The 20719-nt window shown below is 48.7% G+C and overlaps 1 protein-coding gene and 1 long non-coding RNA gene across 3 annotated transcripts; one reads left to right on the forward strand and one right to left on the reverse strand.

The window, feature by feature from the left end:
• Nucleotides 1-3938: 3938 nt before the first annotated feature.
• Nucleotides 3939-6153, reverse strand: LOC127545791 (uncharacterized). The gene is made up of 2 exons (XR_007949836.1): nt 5391-6153; nt 3939-4665 (listed from the first exon to the last, which is right to left on the reverse strand). It is a non-coding gene; the product is annotated as an uncharacterized LOC127545791 (long non-coding RNA).
• Nucleotides 6154-6252: 99 nt separating this feature from the next.
• On the forward strand, nt 6253-19901 carry LOC127545790 (uncharacterized). 2 transcript variants are annotated; one of them, XM_051973282.1, is made up of 7 exons: nt 6253-6452; nt 8394-8622; nt 8926-9049; nt 15276-15451; nt 16673-16752; nt 18497-18616; nt 18803-19901. In XM_051973282.1, exons 1-7 carry the CDS (start codon nt 6319-6321, stop codon nt 18978-18980), a joined length of 1041 nt encoding a protein of 346 aa, XP_051829242.1. In that variant the 5' UTR covers nt 6253-6318; the 3' UTR covers nt 18981-19901. The 2 variants fall into 2 exon arrangements, with proteins under 2 accessions (XP_051829242.1, XP_051829243.1); XM_051973283.1 differs by having other exon boundaries at nt 6257-6452; nt 18515-18616.
• Nucleotides 19902-20719: the final 818 nt, after the last annotated feature.

Consider the following 20719-nt stretch of genomic DNA (forward strand, 5'->3'; position numbering starts at 1 on the left):
ATCTATTGCAGCACTTATGATTTGGGATATTTTTTATTTGTAATATGATTAATTACATTGTTTTCCTAATTTTGAATCATACTTATATCCCTAATAGATTTCCAAACGGATCATAGTAAATGATTTTGGGGATAAATTGTGATCTTTTTTGCTAGGATTTCATATCAATTTTTTGAGTTGACATATTTTGTAGTTTTGCTCTTGTTTTCTCAGATTTAAGTATAGCTTTGACCTCCCCCAACCTCCTTCACATAATTTAGTATCCAGTAATAAAAGCCTCCTTGCTGTCCCTCCCATGTGCCATTCTGTCTCCTAAGTTTGTGAATTTTCACTGATTATTTCCCATAAATAGAACTCTTCTATTGGTATATCCATTTTTTCAAATTCAAGTTAACTTTCTGCAGGAAGCCTTTCCTGATTCCTCTTAATGCAAGTGTCTTTCCTCCATGAATTATCTCAGGTACCTTGTAGAGTTCTTGTTGTCCCCATTAGACTGGGAGCTCCTTGAAGCTCCTTTTGTATCTCCAATGCTTATCACAGTGCCTGACACATAGTAGTTGTTTAAGTAATACATGCTTAACTTCATTTAATTTGTCTCATGAAAAGTTTGGAAGAGTGTGTTCTTTCTCAATTTTGTATAGCACAGATCTTTTTTTCTTGAAAAGTTTGACGGAAGTTTCTTATAAAGATCTCTGAAACAATTTTTCCTTTTGTAGTTCTTTTACAAGTAATTCCTTTTTTTTTCTTCAGATGGTATTACTGACATCTACTTGGTGTTTCATTTAGTTTAGCTGTTTTACACTTTTGTGAGTAAACCTCTTTGAAGTCTAGGTTTTGGGGGGAGGAATATAGATATTTTCAGGCCCATTTTAGAGAATCGGAAATTGAGGCTGAGGGAGATTTAATGATTTATCCAATAGGGTCACATTGATGTCCAGTGGATATCAGAAAAAGGATTTTCAACCCCAGGTCTTCAACTAGTAAGCATTACTAGGAGGATTTAAACCCATGACCAGCTTTCTATGTCTTTACCACTTGTAATCTTTGATGATTTTCCCTCTTTTTTTCCCTCTCCCCCACTTAATGATGTATTTTTTTAATGTTTTCTAGGTCTGGCGATTAGAGTTTGTTCTCTAAACAAGTTTACTAGTTGTTTATAGTGTTCTTAGTCTTTTAATATTCAGCTCTCCGATTCGATCTTCATCTCTTCTCACCTTTTAAAATTTCCAATTGCATTAAGCTTTGCTCTGCTCTTAGTTCTCTTTTTGTTTTCAATCAGCTTTTGGAGATGATGAAACTGAGACTCAAAGAGATTAACTGATTTATTCACAGTCAAATAGGTACAAACCTAGGTTCGGATTCCAAATCCAGAGCTCTTTCCACTATCCCATGCTAAATTAACCTAAATTCAATGTGAACTTCTCTGTTACTCTAAAGATAACTGGGTTGTAACATTTTCGTTAAGTGGTTTTCCTGAAATCTAAAACCACAGTCATTTAGTAGGAAGTGAAGGGAGGGTCTGATGCATCTCCTACTGAGAAGGGCGGGCTCCTTCCTTTGTAGGGTCTGGGAGCGCATTCCCAGGCATAGGGTACGTGTTCATTTTCACAAAGGAACATTATGCACTTCTGGGCACTTGAAGCATTTCTGAGAATTCTCTCCTCTACTTTACACCTCTTGTAAATATGTACCAGGACCAGGACTTCACTTATGCTTTGACTCTTCCTAGGAAAACTGAATCCCTTCTCCGAACCCTGAATCTGACACAAATAACTTCAGTATCTCTTTGATTGTAGTCACCCCAATCATTTACATGATTATTTAACAGCTTTTTTTTTTTTTTGCTAAGGCAATTGGGGTTAAGTGACTTGCCCAGGGTTACACAGCCAGGAAGTATTTAGTATCTGAGAACAGATTTGAACTCAGGTCCTCCTGACTTCTAGTGCTCTATCCATTGCACCACCTAGCTGCCTTTTTTTTTTTTTTAAGTTCCTATTTGGTTCACTGTATCATTATTGATTTCATATTTAATGCCTCACCATCCACAAACATGCAATAGAAAAGTCTCTCATCACCTATTTACCTGGATCTTCTCTATAGCCCAGCACAGGAGCAATTTCTGCACAGAACATGGACAACTCCTATAGATGTAATTTGACACTTTTGATGAAAAGGCTTGCATTTCCCTTAGGGCTTCAGGCTCCTTATGGTTTCCCAGTACATCATTTCCTGTAAGACCATGTGTGTTTTTAAGGAGCTTAGAGTTAATGTGGGTGTGGGGGCAGTAACCACAACCAAGCCAGCAAATCCCCTGCACCAGGAAAATGGAGAAGAATTTAAGAACTAGAGGATCCGAGAAAGCTATCCAGAGGGAATGACCTTAAAAGAGGGGGTTCAAAGTGAGGGTATCCTAGGTATTGGAAGTTTGAGGGAACAGCCCAAATTAAAGTCTCTGGACACTGCCAAATACCTGATTCGAGTCTGGAATTATTTTGAGTTCAGGAGGGAAGTTAAAAGTGAAATAGGAAAATAGGAAAAGTAGAATAACAGTCTGATTAAATTTTTTTTTAAAATCCTGATGATGGACCATGTCAAGCCAATTTAATAGGCTAGATACTGGCAGATTACCTCTCTGCCTTTTGGGGACCTCTCTTCAATAAGCCCTATAGGAACTATGCCTATTGGGACTGAGCATGGCATGGACCTCCTTCTGTCCTTGGACGAGGTGCCCATGCTGTCCCTGAAAACGGGCAATTAGATAATGGTGGCAACTTAAGGGAAACACAGTTTGCACTCTCCGTGACCAATTGCAAATATAGGAAGATACAGGGAAGAGGGCTCCAGATAGGGCCGCCATCTGCAAAGTCCTTCTCAAAGTCTGTGTATTCCTCTGTTCATTTGCCCTCACTCAGGTGCCAGGAGTGTTGGAAGAACCTCCTCCCAGGTAAGCCTTCCAAACTCAACTATCTCCCCCTCCATCTAAACCTCAGTTTTCTTCCAGACCAAGCTTCCTTCTTTTTAGATCTGGTCATGTCAGTCTTCTGCTTTGGGGTCTTCAGTGGCTCCCAAGTAGTTTTGTCTGGCATCCAGGGCCCTCCACCTGCTGACATTTGCTGTTCTGCCTCATACCACTCCTCCATAAACCAATGAAAGTGGACAATTCCATGAACCCTCAAGAAAACCAGTATTCCTCCAGGTTCCACCTGGACATTCTCCCAAATCCATAGCTGGCTTTGGTGTCTCGGAGAACAGGAGCCACAGAGCCGGAAGAGATTGAGAGAACATTAGGTTCTCTGATTCTCAGCTATGGCCAGGAACAGCCAGGGATATTCCTAAGGATGTGAAATCTTCAAGGGAAACATAAAACATCGAGGTATTTCATCTAGCCCAGAGGTCAGCGAAAAAAATGACTGCAATACTGAGGGTGCTCAGAACCAGGAAAATCCCCTAGATTGAATCTCCAATCTCCCCTCTTTCCCCATTTTCTTTTTCGTATTATGAACTTGAAAACCAACAACAAACATGAACATTTCCATATACAGCAAAGGACAGGAAAAGAGGATTGCTTTTGTAACTGGAATGGGAGAAATGTTTCTTCTCTAACTTTGTGGTGAATAACTGCTGCCAAATATTCATCACATGCAGAAATTATGAAGGTAAAACCCCAGATTTTCATCATTATGCACAAGCACAGGCTTCAGGGAGACCGGAAACAATCAGGAAGATTCTGACAAGCCTTCTTCGGGGTAAAACTCCATCAGCTTAATGGTAATCAGCTTTTGCCTACAGAAATCTTGTCCACTACTTTTCAGTCATAAAGTCAGAGAGAAGACAGACGTAAATCTATACTTCCTTCAATGTCATAAAAGTTGAACAAAGTTAAGTAGTCATAACCTCATATATAAGCTAAGGAAACAAAGCTCATCAAACAAACTCTATAGAGAAACTGAGTCAGTTTATAGCTTAAATTAGAAGTTTCATAAGGATGTTTTACATGTCTCCAAGGACTCAGGAACAGTTGCGATTCTTCCTCTGGCTTCTTATCTAAGGATAGTTTAAGGCTGTAAGTAAATTTTTATATCCCTTGGGACTGGTTTTGCTTAGATGAGATAAATATTAACCAAAAAAAATGCAAGAGGAATAAAAGGAAATCAAAAATTCCCATAACGAAGCTGTGAAATCTTTATTGCCTGCAATTTTTAAAAACTGTATGTTAAAATTTAGGGTGGTAGCTGCACTTGCTTGTGTCCCTTTCTGAATTCTCCTGTTTTCTAGATGTTTAAAATATCTTACTAAGTATTTATTTTTCAGTTTCATATAGATCAGTCCCCTTCCTTTCCTCCCCAACCCACCCCACCCGATAATAATGTTCTCTTGGGAATTGAAAATTAAGTGGATGTCCATGAGTTGGGGAATGGCTGAATGAGCTATGATATATGAATGTACTGAAATATTATTGTTCTAGACGAAATGATGAGCAGGCTGATTTCAGAAAAGCCTGGAAAGACTTACATGAACCAACGCTGAGTGAAGTGAGCAGAACCAAGAGAGCATTGTGCACAGCCAACAGCAAGATTGTTTGCTGATCAACTGTAACTGACTTGGCGGGTTTCAACAATGAGTTGACTCAAGGCACTTCCAATAGACTTGTGATGAGAGAGCCATCTGCATATAGAGAGAGAACTATGGAGACTGAATGTGAATCAAAGTATAATATATTCACCTTTTTTTTTCTTTCACCTTTTGATCTGATTTTTCTTGCACAGGATGATGAATATGAAATTGTTTAGAAGAATTGCACAGATTTGATCTATATTGGATTGCTTGTCATCTATTGGGGTTTAGGAAGAAAATTTTGAAACACAAGGTTTTTGTAAAGATGAACTTTGAAAACTATTTTTGCATGTATTTGGAAAAATAGTTAATAAGATTTTTAAAAAATGTTCCCTTGTAACCCATAAGTTTAGTCCAACAAATCAGTGGCCAGACCTGAAAAGGAATGCCTCATTTTGAACCTATGATCCCTCTCCAAGCAGGAAGCATGCTGCAGGGTCCTAAGTTTCTATAGTTGTTAGGGTGACCATATGGTCATTACTATTCATTTGGAGTCAATAACCATTAATGGGACCACGGCGATTGCGTCACTGTGTCCCTTCCGTCATCCACTAAAATCTTTCTCAGCTCCTTAGGGAGGCAGGCAAGCAGTAAAGACTAAGCACCAGGGACGGCACTAAGCTCGGAGAATGCAAATGCACGAGGCAATCTTTGCTCTCCAGGAGAACTCGGTCAAAGGCAAACTACTGAATTGCACCATAAATGGAAAATGATCAAGAAAAAGAAGACAATGGAGGCTGATCTCTTATCCGAGGGGAGGAGCTCTCATCTCTCACCTCTTCAAGCTCACTAGGTCTGAACTGGGGGGTCGCCGTGAGACGCGTGCATAAAGTCATTCAGACTTGGCAAGTGATGGGATGTGTGCAACGAGAGGCGAGATACCCAGCTGGCTTCAGTGAGCGCCGGGCACTTAAGAAAGGCTGGGAGAAGAGAGCCCAAGGTGGAACCTGTCCAACACTGCACGGCTGGGAGAGCGGTCCCACAGACCCGGACAGGAGCCCTCGGGGCGACGGACAGGACGCCGGGTCACGGACAGGCAGGAGGAGAATCGGAGGGGGGAAGGTCACAAAAACCTAGAGAGGCAAAGAGGACGGGGAGAAGGGCAGCAACGGAGTCCCAGCCGGCAGAGGAGCTGCACAAGTCTCTCCAGGGGCTCGGGAAGTGAGGGGGAGCTTGGGACTGGGGAGCATTGGGACAGGGAGGAGATACTAGAAGGCAGCGCCAGAGAACGCGCGCTCTGAGGGCCCACTCTGCACATGCACCGCGCACTCTGACCACGTGCAAGGCGCTCTCCGAAGGAAGGCCCCAGCACGCACGGGTCCCGCCTGGCTTTCTCCATAGGCAGCCAGGAGGGACCCGCGCCGTTCTCGGGGCAGAGCCGCCTTCTTTGGCGAGGGAACTCCAGGCTTCCTTCCCTCCCCAGGCCTCACGGGCTCCTTTGACAACGGCGGCTTGGGTCACGGCCGGCTTTGGGTGGGCTTGGTGAGTCGTAAGCTCCGGGAAGGCAGGACACTGGCTTCCTCCGGCCCGTTCGAACCTCCAGGTAGTGCGTCTACAAGAATTTCCCCGAGCCCCGCCCCTCCTTCCCCAGGGACCCGCCCCCGAGGCCCCGCCCCACGGGAGAGGCGGGGCGAGAACGCGAGCCCAGACCCTGGGGCATTGTCTCGTGGTCGTCCCGAGCCCTGATTGGGCCCGAGCCATCACATGAGCAGGTACTCGAGCGGGATTGGCTGGAGCCCCGAGGGGGACTTCAGGGACCCTCAACTAGGAGGTGATTCAGGCCGTGACAGTCTCCGTGGAAACACAGGCCTCCCCTGCTGCAGTGGGTGCCCGAGCCGGTGCGTGCGGGCCTCAGAGAAGGGGCCCCGCCCCCTGACCCTTCCCTCCTCTTCCTCTCTTGTCCGCTGCCAAGACTGAGGAGACCTGGCCCCTGCATCTCCTTTCCTCCCTAACCTAGAATAAGAAAGGCCCCGCCCCCAGCCCCTCTCCTTCCCTCCCCTCCCCTCCCCCATCGAGAGGCCCCGCCCTTCCTCAGAAGCCCCGCCTTCCTCTGTTCTTTCTTCTCTTGCGCTCTCCCCTCCCTCTCGAAAGGCCCCGCCCCTCTTCCCTCCATAAGAGCCCCGCCCCTCCCGGGGAGAGGCCCCGCCCCTTCTCTGTTCTTTCTCGAGCTCTTTTCCCCTCACACCCACCCCGCCCTTCCTCCCTCCCCCTCCAAGAACGAAGCGTCCACCAGAAGCCCCGCCCCTTCCCCTCCCTCCAGATCTCTCCGTGAGGAGAGAGCCCCGCCCCCTCCTCCCCTCCCGTCCCTCCTCATGGTGGCCCCGCCCTTCCTCCCCTTCCCGCCCTCCTCCTCCCCGCAAGGGCTCCCCTCCCCTTCCCTCTCCTCCCACCTCTCCCCGGGGTTCTCTCGCTTCTCCCCGTCCCCCTTGTCCCCCCCCTCCTCCCCAGCCTTCACCCCTGCCACCTTCTCCCCCTCCACTCTTACCTTCGTGCCCACGTCGTCATCCCCCCGGCACGCGTCCTCCCCATCCCTGACCTTCACGCGGGCCACCCTGTCCCCGTCCACGCTGGCCTTCGCCCCGGCCACCCTGTCCCCGTCCACGCTATCTTTCGCCCCGGCCGCGCTGTCTCCGTCCACGCTGACACTCGCCCCGGCCACCCTGGCCCCGTCCACGCTATCCTTCGCTCCGGCCGCGTTGTCCCCGTCCACGCTATCCTTCGCCCCGGCCGCGCTGTCCCCATCCACTCTGGCCTTCGCCCCGGCCTCGTTGTCCCCCTCTACGCTATCCTTCACTCCGGCCTCGCTGTCTTTCGGTCCGCCCCCCCTGCGCTCCGCCCCGCTCCTGTCCTGTTCGTCGGCGCAGGCCCTGGTCCCCACGATAGTGGTGCCGGCCCCGGACTCTACCACAGTCAGCCCCTCCTCGTCCACGCTGACCTTCGCCCCGGCCTCACTGTCCCCCTCCACGCTGACCTTCGCCCAGGCCTCGCTCTCCCCGTCCTCGCTGACCTTCACCCCTGCCCTGCCCGCCCCTCGGCCGCCCTCGCCCGCCCCGTCCCGTTCGCCGTCCTCCTCGCTGGCCCTGTCACCGGCGCTGGCGCCCCCGAGTCTGTTCGGGCGACCTTCGGGCCTGCTGGCTCCGCCCTTCCTGGCGGCCCCGCCCCTGCTGCCCTCGCCCCCGCCGTCCCCGCGCAGCCGCCGCGCTCACTCGCCCGCCCTGCTGCGCCCCGCCTCGCCGTCGGCCGGGCTGTTGGCTTTCTTCTCGCCCCCGCTGCGCGGTGCCCAGGCCCTGCTTGCCCCGCCCCCGGCCCGCTCCACCCAGCTGTCCACGGCCTCGTTGCTGCTGCCGTCGCCGCCACCGCCCTCGGTCACGTCCTCGGCCTCCTCCCCGCCGCCCTCGCCCCGGCCCTCGGGGCCGCTCCGGCCCGTGACCCCCTGCCGGCCCCGGCCCTTCTCCATGCTGCCCCCGCCGCTGGGCGCGGCCTCGGGGCCCGCAGCCCCCTCGCCCCTACCCCTGGGAACCCGGCCCTTCTCGTTGCTGCCTCCGCCCCTGGGACCGGCCCTGCCCCTGCTGCCCCCGCCCCCGACCTTCGGCCCGTCCCCGCCCGCGCTGCCACCGCCCCCCACCCCTCGGGTCCGCCCCGCGCCCTCCTCCTCCGCCCCGTCCCTCTCCGGCGGCCCCGCCCCCCGGCCCCGCCCCTCTCCCGGGCGCAGGCCCCGCCCCTCGGGCCCGCCCCGTATCTGAGCCCCGGGCCGGCGGCGCGCATGCGTGTCGCTGCAGGGCGGGCATGGAGGTCCTGGACGAGTTCGACTGGGAGCACCCCCTGACCTTCTCGTTCTGCGAGCTCATCTCGGAGGAAGCCTTCGAGCGACAGGCCGTATCGTACACTGAGCGCTCCCTGCGCCGCCTCTTCCGTCACATGGAGCGCAACCCGGCGCTGGGGGAGCGTGTTGTGCGCAAATGGAAGCAGGAGGAGCGCGAGCGACGAGGCCTTATCTCCTACCTCACGGTGGGCGTGCGGGCGCCCACCGCCGGGAGGAGGGGCGGGGGGCCGGGGCCTGGGGCCTCCAAACCCCAACTATCGGCCCCGACCCCCCTCCCAGCCAAAAGGACGGGGAGGGGGCGGGGCCTGGGACCTCCTCCCCCCACTAACGACCCAGACCCTCCTTAATTCCCAGAGAACGGAGAGGGAGGTGGGAACCTGAGGATCCCAGAGCCCAGGGGATGGGGGGGGGACGGGGTCATGGGGTCCCTCCCCCTACTATCAGCCTTGCTCACCCCACCCCCCCTTATCTCCTCCCTGCTGGCCCAGGGCAGGTTCTTCCAAGCCCTCCAGGGAGACCTCAATCACTACAATACCGTGGGGGCTTTGGAGCTTCAGCAGAGGCTGGAACATCTGAAGAAGAGGATGCAGAAATTAAACAACTATGCCCAAGGTGATGGTGCCTGGAGGCTGGGGGAGCCTGGCTGCGGGCTCCCCTTCCCTCCTTCACCTTGGGGTCGCAGAGTTCTGATGCAGGAGGTCAGAGCTGGGAGAGGCCTTAGGAATGACCCAGAAATGTAGACTTTCTTGTTCGGGAGGGACTTGAGGGTCCCATCTGGTGTCCTCTGGCCTGCCTTGAAGAGCAATAGGGACCTACTAGGACCCTCCCTCCCCGGCACCCCAAGCTCATTCCACTTTGGGATAGCTCTCGGTGTAAGGACATTAGCCTTTTATTGATGCAATTGCTTTGACCCCTCCTAGATTAGCCTTTTGGAGTTAAACAGACCCGGGTTAATCAGGTGACACCTCTCTATTTAAAGGAAGCAGTCATACCTCCCCTATCTCCCCACTAAATAGCCCTATTTCTTTCACCTGTGCCTCAGGCTGCATCATTGGAACCCTTCTGTGGTTTAGATGAGATAATTAATATCTTAATTCAGAAATGTTAAAAAGTTTTTTTGGGTTTTTTTTTTTTATCAATGTCAGTTGCTATTATAATTTCAAGACACCCCTCACTATTGTGGCTTCCCTCCTCTAGACCATACCTACAATTTGTCCTTCCCAGAATTCTCTTGTGTTTGGGATTCTGAGCAGCCTCTCAATAATGTCATCAAAAAGACCATTAGTTCTCCCTGATGTTCTCCAGACACTGGGATTTTATTTTTTTTCCTGTCTGAATTAAGTCAAATTCCTGAGTTTGGGCAGCCTCGTTGAAGGGACTTGCTGTGCCCTAGAGTCACCTTTGAATGGGAGCAACAGCTTTGGCAAACCCTCAATATGGACAACCTGGATTGTTCAATAAGGATCACTGGATTGTAAATTTGGGAGCTGGAAGACAAGTCAGGTCATCTACAACCCTTCATCTTACAGATCAGGAAACTCATGACTTCTTTAAAGAGAGGGATACACAGGACTTTTAAGTTTAGGGTACTGAAAAGAGTAGGTTCAGATTCAGAAAACCTGGCTGTTTTTCCTGACTTCAGTACTTGCCAAGAATGCTATAGAAGGGAATGTATTACTATTGAAGTACCAGTTGGACTAAATAACCCTTTCTCAATCCCTCTCCGTGATTCCTTGAATATGATAGAAAGTGTTTCGTAAGCCACATCATGCTGTATAATTTCTATTGAATTAGTTTGATAGGGTATCTCTGAGCAGGTTAAATTTGAGGTCCTGGATCCCAACTAGTGAAAGATCATGAGAATAATTTAATGTAGCCTATAACAGAAGTGAGGGATCTTTTTTAGAGGCTAAAAGTCACTCCCAGGATTCCTTGGCAGGCTGTAGAATGTTAGGGAACATGGACATTATATGTGTAGCCAGTACACCATTGATGAAGCTGTGAATCGTTTGATCCCTCCTGGAAACAATTCAGAAGTATATCAGAAAGTTTACTAGACAGGAAATACTTTCTGACATAGAAATGCTGCTGACACCAAGGAGGTCAAGACAGAGAAGAGGTCCCATATATGTAAAGTCCAGGTTAGCTCCCTGGAGGCTTCAAGAACAGCTGCAGTCAGGATAAGTAAAAGTCCTTGGTTTTAGAGGGAGAAGTGAAGGAGACAGACAAACTGCCCGGGCTCATCACCAACCTTTCTCATTATCCTACTGAAAAGTGAGTCTGGCGTGTCTCACACCACCCTCTAATCCTTCCTACAATTGTCTGTATATACCAAACATGGAGCCAGCACGGAACAGTGAGAAGAGCCATTTTTCCAAACATATGCTAATAGAAGGATTGTCCAATAGGTAATTATCCTTAAGTGCTCGGTTATCTGATTCAAGTACACATTTTAAGAGTTTCAGCCCTTTACATATGTATATACTTCTTGTGGAAAGACCAAACTTAAAAAGAGAGAGTGCTCATTGGTTCGGAAGTGGCAGAACAAATTGTGGTGGAAGATGATCACATTGTAAAAATTGACTACTGAAGAGTGAAGTACAACCTGGGTCCACTTGTTTGAAGGAACCAAACCCAGGAAAACAATTGCACAGTGGCTACAGTAAAGGAAAAAAAAAAAACCTTGAATTACAATAGAAATGAGATCTGTGCTGTGATCAGTTGCAGAGGGGAACCAATGGTGAAGCAGGCTTCTCTTGAAAGAGAGGGGAGTACAGAATGAAGCAGCTTGGCTTTGACATGTTAAGGACCATGCTTAAGAAGGGGCAGGTCAACTCTTCCGAAAGCCTCCACAGCTGTGAATCATAACGCTTGAAGGAGTTGCAAAGCGGCCTTTGTTTACGCAGATGTTCCTTGTGGATTGGGAACGAAATAAATTGGAGGCAGAGGGAAGAGGAGAAAGGTCAGACAATGCAACTGCCTGTCAGTCTCCTTGTATCATCATCATCCTCTCACATGAAGAGACCTATTCTACAGGGCTGAGTTAGACCTCCAACAAGCACTGGCAGGTGGCTCCTGTATCCCAACATTGACAGTCTGGGGAGGGTGCTCACTGTGTCTGTGTGTGTGTGTTTTGTTGTGCTGTACTCTAGCCACTCTTGTTAATTCTATTCTGTTACAAAGGAAGGCCATATGGGGGTGGGGGTATCTTTGGGAAGGGACAAAGATGTAGTGAAAGCATCAGTAATAACATTTCAAAAAAATCTCTTTGATGGAATAAAAGTGACAAGGACATTGGTTTTCAAGATCAGTGTGGCAGTTGCAGTGGCTCCTGAAAATTTTCCCATTTGTAGTATTTTCAGTGACATCATGATTCGCTAGCTTCAGTTTCTTCTGATGAAGCTCTGGGTCTCTGACTCAGGAAATACTACAGTCTCTAAGAAGGAAGATTGTAAATTCCCTCCTCATCCCCCAAAGGTAATAGAGAAATGTATGAATGGCATGGTTCTCTACCAGTGGAGAGCCCAAGTGGCCAAGAAGCATCAAAAAAGATGTCCTAAAAGAGCTGGGCCAGTCACATGGGAAAATGGAAGAATAATTAGGCTGGTGGATGCCTCATGTGGTCCATGACTAGTCATGTCAAGACAAGAGACCCTCGAGGAAGCCTCTTAGCAAGGAGGATGGACACCTAACAGAGAACTTATGTAAAGGCATAGACAAGGGAACAGTCATTCGTTAAGTGCATCTTGAGTGTCAGGCCCTATGCTAAGTGATTTGCAACAACTCTAGAAGGCAGGTGCTATTACCCTCATTTTACAGTTGAGGAAACTGAGGCAGGCAGAAGAGAAGTGGTGACCCCATTTGTAAGTGTCTGAGGTTGAATTTGAACACAGATTATCTTGATTTCAAAAGGCCCAGTGGTGTGAGCACCGGCTCGCCCTAGATGCCACTTGATGAGCATACTTGAATGGGCTAAGCTCTACATTCCTGAGAAGAAAGCCCATGTCGAAATTCTCTCAGCCTCCTCTGAAATATAAATAACCTTGAACAGTGATTTCACCCTCCAAATATCAGATTGTTACTTTGAAAACCAGTGGTGATCCTCCCTTTGCCTTAAGGAGCAGCTGTGAAGACCATCCCTGTGTAAATGGGAGTAAGAGAGGAAGAAGAATTTTTTCGTATTCTTGGCATTCTTTCCCCAATCTGGCTGCAAGCTGCCAAGTGTCTCTGCTTTTTACCTTGGACACTTCTCCCCATCCAGAGAACTTGAGGTAGCTTTGGAGGAGGCCTGTGACACTAATTTAGGAGAAGGTGGGAGCTAGAGCAGGATGAAAGGAGATCTGCATTGTTGGTAGGGCAGTTTGTCAAACCCCCCAAAATCAGTAGTGGATTACCCTAAGTTTGAATGAGAAACCAACTCCAGTCTTCCTACCTATACAGTTTTCTCCCAGGACTCCTCTTTTCATTCTGCTCCAGCCATCCTTGTTCCTCTCAGAGTGTGCCTTCCTCCAGAGTCTGTTTCATTTGCCCACAGTGCTCTTCTTTTTCAATCTTAGTCTTTTAGAATCTCCGCTTTCCTTGAATTTCAGCTCATAGGCCATTTTTGGAAGGCCACACAGCTGCTAATGATTTCTCTTCTAAGGTTACCTTCCATTTACTTTGTACAGATCTTTTGTGGCCCTATTAATGCACATATATTTCTATTAGAATGTCAGCTTCTTGAAGGCAAGAACTTAATTTTTTTTCTATCAGCCAATAAACATGTATTAAGTGACAACTGAGTACCAGGCCTTGTTCTAAGTAATGGAGATAAAAGTAAAAGTCCCTACTCCAAAGGAATTTACAGTCTAATGGAGGAGACAACATAAAAACTATGCACAAACCATATATGAGATAAATTCAAATGATTAAACAGAAGGAAGATCATATAATTAAGGACAATTGGAAGAAGTTTCCCACAAAACACGGCCTCTAAAACTTTTTCTATTTATGACCTCTTTCTGCCCCAGAAATTTTTAAGTGGAGCCCAGGTATATAAATGAAATATACAAATCAAAACTTTGCTGAAGATAAATCATAATTTTGCGATCTCCGCAATCAGTTACAGAATTTAAAAAGCCTTGTCACAGTAGTGGAATTTTAGCTGAAAATAAAAGGAAGCCAGAAGTTAAAGCTCAGTAGGAAGAATATCTCAGAGACAACCAATGAAAATGCATGAACTCAGGACATGGAGTATCTTATTCATGAAACAGACATGCCAATGTTGTTGGGTTGCAGACGTGTTGTAGGGTATAAGGCATAAGAAGACTGTGTAGGTGTAGGAGGGCAGGTTAGGAAGAGTTTTGAATTTTGAATTTGAATAGCAAATAGGATTTTGTATCTGATTCTGAAAGTGATTTGGAGTCCGATAATTTATTTAGTATCTCCCGCACTTAGCACAATTTTTGGAGCAATGTTTTGAGCCCTGTCTCTGGAGCAGAAATCCCTCATGCTTTGACCTGTATAAATCACACCACTATTTGAGAGCACTTTGAACAGTAATTAGGATTGTTGCTTCAGGGCAATTTGTAAGCCTGCTTTAACTTGCGAGTCTTATCTGTTGATCAGCAAGGAGGAGGTAGATGGAAGAATCAACTCAGAAGGTGGAAGTTGCCCCTGGAGATAACCACTGACCCAGGAGAAGGAAGTTGGACAAAGGCTGATGCTAACTTTGTTACCTGTAATATAAACTGACTTTTCAAGAAGTGATCTTTGCCAGATCAACGATGTTGGGGAAGGGCTACCTTGTAGGTCAAGAGGTGGGATGAAAAACCATGATCCCAATTGTAAAAATCCTGTGAAAACCAGTCCCATTTTATTAAATTGTTAGTCTGTATTCCCAGGATTCAAAAAATTGACACTCTCCCAGCATTTGTTCATCCTAATTCACTTTTCTGCCATTCTTCGAGACTTGCAAACTCCTTCAAGATTCTTGTACAATTAGCTTGTTCTTCCTGGGAATCCCAGGTAAGCAAGCTGAGATTCTTTTGAGGTTTAGTGGCAGATTGAAAATTCAAAGCCATCTATCAAATTCAAGACTTAACACCATTTAGACAAGCACTCTATGCCAAAAGTTTTCTCACCCACTTAAAATTCTTGACGAAGAATGAAAAGACCAACACTGACAGGTTTTTAAGGGCTTGTCAGATGAAAGAGGGATGAGCCTATATGGCAAAAACTAGGTGTGGTGGACAGAAGACGGTGAAGTAGATAAGTCCTTAAGGAAAGAGAAAATCAGGACTGCCCGCAAAGGAATAGGCTCTTCCCTAGGTCAATGTGGGTTCCTATGCAAAGGAAGAAGTCTTCAGAGCTAAACTAAGGCCACCCACTTTCAAATGACACATAGGCCAAACCAGAGTCTCCAAGGTCCCTTCCTATTAGAGATTCTGTGATCCTTTGGGGTGTACACAGGACCCTGGTAAATGATGGAAGAGAGGTTTACCTTAAAGGCAAACCAGGAGCAGTAAGCAGAAGTTTCAAGGAACTGTGTCATCCTAAGGATGACCTTCTTCAGCATGGGAGCTATTCCAAAGTTAGAATGGGTTGTCTTGGGTGGTAGGTAGTTTCTCTTTGCCTTAAGTCTTCAGGTAGTGGTAGAAAATCATTGATTGAGGATTTCTTCTCAAGAATAGTTGGTTTTAGAACTCAAAAGTTGAGATTCTGTTACCTCAGAGACTCCCTCCAGTTTATTCTAGAAGCCTGTAAATCTAGAGGGCCCCAGGGCTGAAGCGGAAGGTTAGCTCTGGGCACCTCTTTCAGAAAACAAACATGCTAACTCTAAGTGGTTGTCTTATCACAGATGCAAGGCAGAAGAGAAGGAAGAGGGGGACTTACAGACTAGATCATTCCCCTTCCACAGGGGGTAGTGTCTTGTCCCGATCACCAGTTGTCACAACCACTTCCAACCAGCCAGTCATTCCAGTCACATTCATGCCCAGAGTCTTTGGTCCTTTTCCTCCTCTCTCCGATGAGCAGGTTTGTTTCTGCTATTCTCTGCTTTTATTCTTGCCAGGGACAGAATAACAATCCATAAAGTTCTTGGCAGTCAGACATATGTATTAAGATTACCCGTGATAGGTATAAAGTGCAAAAGACCTGCATTTGGGTCCAAAAAGACCAACTGCACAAATATATGCACCATGAGGGAAGAGATGACCATACCAGCTGAAAATGGCATGGGTGGGGGGGAGTCTTAGTGGATTAAAGGGTCACTATTTCCCCCATTGATAAATGATCAAAGGATATGAACAGATAATTTTTAGATGAAGAAAGCAAAACCATCTATAATCATTATTGATTAGAAAAATGCAAATTAAAACAACTCTGAGGTACTACCTCACACCTATCAGATTGGCTAAGATGACAGGAAAAGATAATGATAAATGTGGGAAAACTAGGACACATACATTATGGGTGGAGTTGTGAAATGATCTAGAGAGCAATTTGAAGAGCTATCAAACTGTGCATACCCTTTGATCCAGCAGTGCCATGACTGGGTCTATATCCCAAAGATCATAGAAGAGGGAAAAGGATCCCACATGTGCAAAAATGTTTGTAGTAGTTCTTTTTGTGACGGCAAGGAAAATGCCCATCAGTTGGGGAGTGACTAAGTGAGTTATGGTATATGAAAGTAAGAAAATGTTATTCTTCTACAAATGATGAACAAACTGGTTTTAGAAAGGTTTAGATATACATGGACTGATGCTGAGTGAAGCACGCAAAAGCAGGAAAATGTACATGGCAACAGCAAGATTGTGCAATGATCAACTATAATAGACTGCTGCTTCTTAGCAGTTCATTGATCCAAGGCAATCCCAATAAACTTTGGATGGAAAACGTCATCCACGTCCAGAGAGAAAACTATGGAGAGTGAATGTAGATTTTTTTTTCCTTCTGGAACTCGAATGGCCATGGAGCCCATCACTCCACTTTTTCATATGAAACAAGCCCAGAGAGAAAGGAGAAGCAAGTCAGTGGCAGAAGAGGCTGTGCCTCCAGTGTCCCAGTGACCCAGCTGTCTCTGCATCACTGCCCCCTTTAACGTGAACTTTCTTAACTTCCATTTTGTTTCTCCTTTCTTCCTTTCTTGTTCAATGAAACTGCTCAGGCAGAATCACTGTTCTGAACAATCCAGTCAAATAACCAATACCGCTAGAAGGCCCAGAAAGGTCAGGAAATCTCTTTTGTTTCCAACAGACAGAGACATTGGCTGGTCCAACCTCTGAAGTGAAGGTCATGCAGCTAAACTGGACAGGACTGTCATCAGCACCTAAGAGGTAGAGGCATGGGGGGAGCCCAGGACCCTGGAAAGAGCCAAGGAACAGGGGGAACTAGTTCTGAGGTGGAGGGGAGAGTCTGGGGAACTAGCACTTCTGGACCAAACCGAACTAACATGGGAGTGAGGAGAAGCCTGAGAACAGAGAAGGTCAGAGCGAGGTGGAACTTTAGAGTAAGAAATGTCAGCATTAACAGGGATCTGAGCACATAGGATGTCAGAGCTGAGAGGGGCCTTGGAACAGGGGATGTCAGGGCTGGGGGGGAGCTTAGAACAGGGGATGTCAGGACTGGGGGGGAGCTTAGAACAGGGGATGTCAGGGCTGGGAGGGAGCTTAGAACAGGGGATGTCAGGACTGGGGGGGAGCTTAGAACAGGGGATGTCAGGGCTGGGAGGGAGCTTAGAACAGGGGGTGTCAGAGCTGGGAGGGGCCTTGGAACAGGGGATATCAGAGCTGGGAGGGAACTTAGAACAGGGGATGTCAGGGCTGGGAGGGGCCTTGGAACAGGGGATGGCAGGGCTGGGAGGGAGCTTAGAACAGGGGATGGCAGGGCTGGGAGGGAGCTTAGAACAGGGGATGGCAGGGCTGGGAGGGAGCTTAGAACAGGGGATGTCAGAGCTGAGAGGGAGCTTAGAACAGGGGATGTCAGAGCTGGGATGGAGCTTAGAACAGGGGATGTCAGGGCTGGGAGGGAGCTTAGAACAGGGGATGTCAGGGCTGGGAGGGAGCTTAGAACAGGGGATGTCAGGGCTGGGAGGGAGCTTAGAACAGGGGATGGCAGGGCTGGGAGGGAGCTTAGAACAGGGGAGGTCAGAGCTGGGATGGAGCTTAGAACAGGGGATATCAGAGCTGGGAGGGAGCTTAGAACAGGGGGTGTCAGGGCTGGGAGGGAGCTTAGAACAGGGGATGTCAGGGCTGGGGGGGAGCTTAGAACAGGGGATGTCAGGGCTGGGAGGGAGCTTAGAACAGGGGATGTCAGGGCCGGGAGGGAGCTTAGAACAGGGGATGGCAGGGCTGGAAGGGAGCTTAGAACAGGGGATGGCAGGGCTGGGAGGGAGCTTAGAACAGGGGATGTCAGGGCTGGGGGGGAGCTTAGAACAGGGGATGTCAGGGCTGGGAGGGAGCTTAGAACAGGGGATGGCAGGGCTGGGAGGGGGTGGGAGTCCAGCTCCAGTGGATACTGAGAATATGAATCAGTGTGAATGTGCACGAGCCAGGAGGAAAGATTTGCTTCGCGATTTTCGTTTATTAATCTGAGAGCCAGGCTCCATCCGGTCTCTGCGCTAGTGTTGCCTTAACACCGGCTACCTCCAGGTGGCGCCACGCACGCGCAGGGTTGACGTAGAGCCCGCCCTGGGACATTTCGGCTCCACCTTGACCGGCGGGAACAGAGTCCGCGGGGGCGGCCCCGAGGGACCGGGACCGCGAATGCCGAGGCGTTTGTTCGCCGCCTCGTTCCCGTCCCGGGCGCGCTCCGGCAAGGCCCCCCCGAGGCGGCGTCGCCCTTCCCCGTGGTCAGGGAGAGACCCGCGCTGCGTCCGACCTGGCCCGGGCTCTCCCCGGCCGTGGGCTTGCTTAATACTGCCCCCTGCCGGAGGGGCCTTGGAACGGGGATGTCGGAAGTCAGAGCAACGTCTTGGGGTCTAATTCCCTTGTTGGGACAGTTAGGAGAAGGCAGCCAGCAAGGAGTGGGGGAGGGGGCTCCTGGCCAGCCTGGATAGCTGAGTCTACCTCCCTTCCCTAGTCTTTTGTCTTTCAACAGAATGGTTGATCTGACTCCCCTGGTGCTCAATCCTGGTGGTTTTCACTCTTCCCGGCTCTCTGGAACTCCTGCCCACAAGCTCCAGTGCTCTGGCTTTCCCTGGTAAGCCCACCTCAGGGGGCGGGCCCAGCAGAGAGAGGCCCTCGGTAAGAGGCCAGAGTGCCCGGCGCCTAAGGGACCCTGGAGGCCGCGGCCTCCCCCCGCCTTGTGCCCCCCTCCCCCTCCAGGTGAAGCTTCTCTGCCCTCGGGGCCTGGGCCCCTGCTAACCGGGAGCCCTTCTCTGAGCAGGTCCTCCGGCCTGAATCCCACCACCGATCCTGAGAGCTCGACCACAACAGTGGGGAACGCCTCCGTCTTCACCCCTCCTGTGCTGCTCAAGTTCCAGCCAGTGCAGAGGCCCCAGGAGGATCCAGAGAGTGACTGTGACAGCAAGAGCTTGGATTCTCCCAGGAGTGCCCCTCAATGACGTCCCTTTATCACTCTGAACTCAAGAATGAATAAAGCTCTCCATGGAACCCACTGCCTGTCATTTGCCCATGAAAGCCCGTATTTCTTCCTGGGCTTCAGAGAGGGCAGGGGCTTCCCCTTGTTCTTGCTCCCTGCAGCAAGATGTGAGGGGAACTCTGAAAATGTCCCAGGGAGGCCTGGGTGGTGGTGGAGAGAGCCCGCGCCCAGGTGGGGCCCTCTCTGCCCGACTTGGGGCCTTCTCTGTTAAGTGTATGTGGGGAGGATGGGAGAGGGAGGAGAGGAGCAAACCCTCCCTGTCTCAGGGAGCTCTCTGGTGATCTTGGCGACCTCAAAGGTCCCTCGAAGCACTAGATCTGTGAGCCTGTTTCTCTTTGAGGAAGACCTGCCCGCTCCAGCTGCTTAAAAGGAGCACAGCCCTGGTTTCTGTGGTGCCGAAGGGGACTCGTCGGGAGCGAGGGGGCTTCCTGCCAGCAGCAGCAGCCGAGGTGTCCCAATAAGAGGAGGCCCCAGCCCAGGCTCTGGCCACCTGCTCCGCTCTGCCTTTCTTTCCCAGGGGTGAAGAGCAGTGATCCCGAGATGGTGCTTCCTAGCCTTGGCAGCCACCTTGTGAACCGAAGAGCTCCTGCGGCTCGCTCAGCAGGAGGTAGTCTCTGAAATAATTTGCTGGAGGAGATGGCACTCTCAGGAGGTCGAACCCCAGTCTTAGCTGGCTTGCCATAAGAGACTCTGGGTCTGAAGTAAAAGGGAAATTGGCCTGCTCAGTAGTCCTACAGTATTTTGCAGCTTGATACTGGAAGTATAGTCTTCTGGGAAAGCCTAATAGGGATCATGAGGTATTAATATTTGAAGTATTAATGCACATTGATGAATTTTCTGTGGGCTTTTCTTTTGTGTCAATAAATAGCCCTGCTATTCCTGAGCCGAGTTGTACATCGAGCATCTTTCTAAAAGAGACCCGGTGAATTCCTTACAGGGTGAGACCTGATACATGAAGGGGAACAAGCTTGCATTAAAAAATTTTTTTTAAATATTTTTAATGTTTATTTTATAATTTTAGTTCCAAATTCTCTCCTGTTGCCTTTTGAGAAAGCAAGCAATGAAATGCCAGTTTTATACATGAAGCCATGCAAAATATTTTCATATTGGCAATGTTGCACCAAAAAACACCCAACAAAATAAAGTGAAAAAATATCTGCTTCAATCTATGCTCATCAGCGCTCTCTCTGGAGGCAGAAGTATTTTTCAACATGGATCCTTTGGATTTGTGGTGGATCACTGTATTGGTCAGAGTAGTCACGTCTCTAATCTGCCGATCATGATCATAATGTTCTTATTACACAATGTAGAATGTCCTGGTTCTGCTCATTTCACTTTGTATCACCTCATATAAGTTGTCTCAGGTTTTTCCTGAATCCATTACCCTTTCTTATCTCTACAGCAAAACAGTATTTCATCACAATCATCAAATGCCATAATTTGTTCAGCCATTCCCCACCTGAGGTACTTCCCCTCAATTCCAAGTCTTTGCTACCTCAAAAAGAGCTGGTATAAATATTTGTATATGTGGGTCCTCTCCCCTTCTTTTTTAATTTATTAATTTTTGACATTTGCTTTTATAAGATTTTGATTTCCATTTTTTCCCTCCCTTCCCTTCCCCCTCCTCAGAAAGCAATCTGATAAAAGTTATACATGTACGATCACATCAAAAATATTCCCACATTAGTCACATTGTGAAAG

The sequence above is a fragment of the Antechinus flavipes genome, chromosome 1 (assembly GCF_016432865.1).
Source record: "Antechinus flavipes isolate AdamAnt ecotype Samford, QLD, Australia chromosome 1, AdamAnt_v2, whole genome shotgun sequence".
NCBI classification, from domain to species: Eukaryota; Metazoa; Chordata; class Mammalia; order Dasyuromorphia; family Dasyuridae; genus Antechinus; species Antechinus flavipes.

What these genes read in the sequence shown, in the direction of transcription:
- LOC127545790 (XM_051973282.1), top strand. Translation starts at nt 6,319, where the DNA reads ATGAGCAGGTACTCGAGCGGGATTGGCTGGAGCCCCGAGGGGGACTTC. An exon ending in CTCCTCTCTCCGATGAGCAG is followed by an intron (nt 15,452 to 16,672) that starts GTTTGTTTCTGC and finishes TGTTTCCAACAG; the next exon opens with ACAGAGACATTGGCTGGTCC. An exon ending in CTGTCATCAGCACCTAAGAG is followed by an intron (nt 16,753 to 18,496) that starts GTAGAGGCATGG and finishes TCCCTTCCCTAG; the next exon opens with TCTTTTGTCTTTCAACAGAA.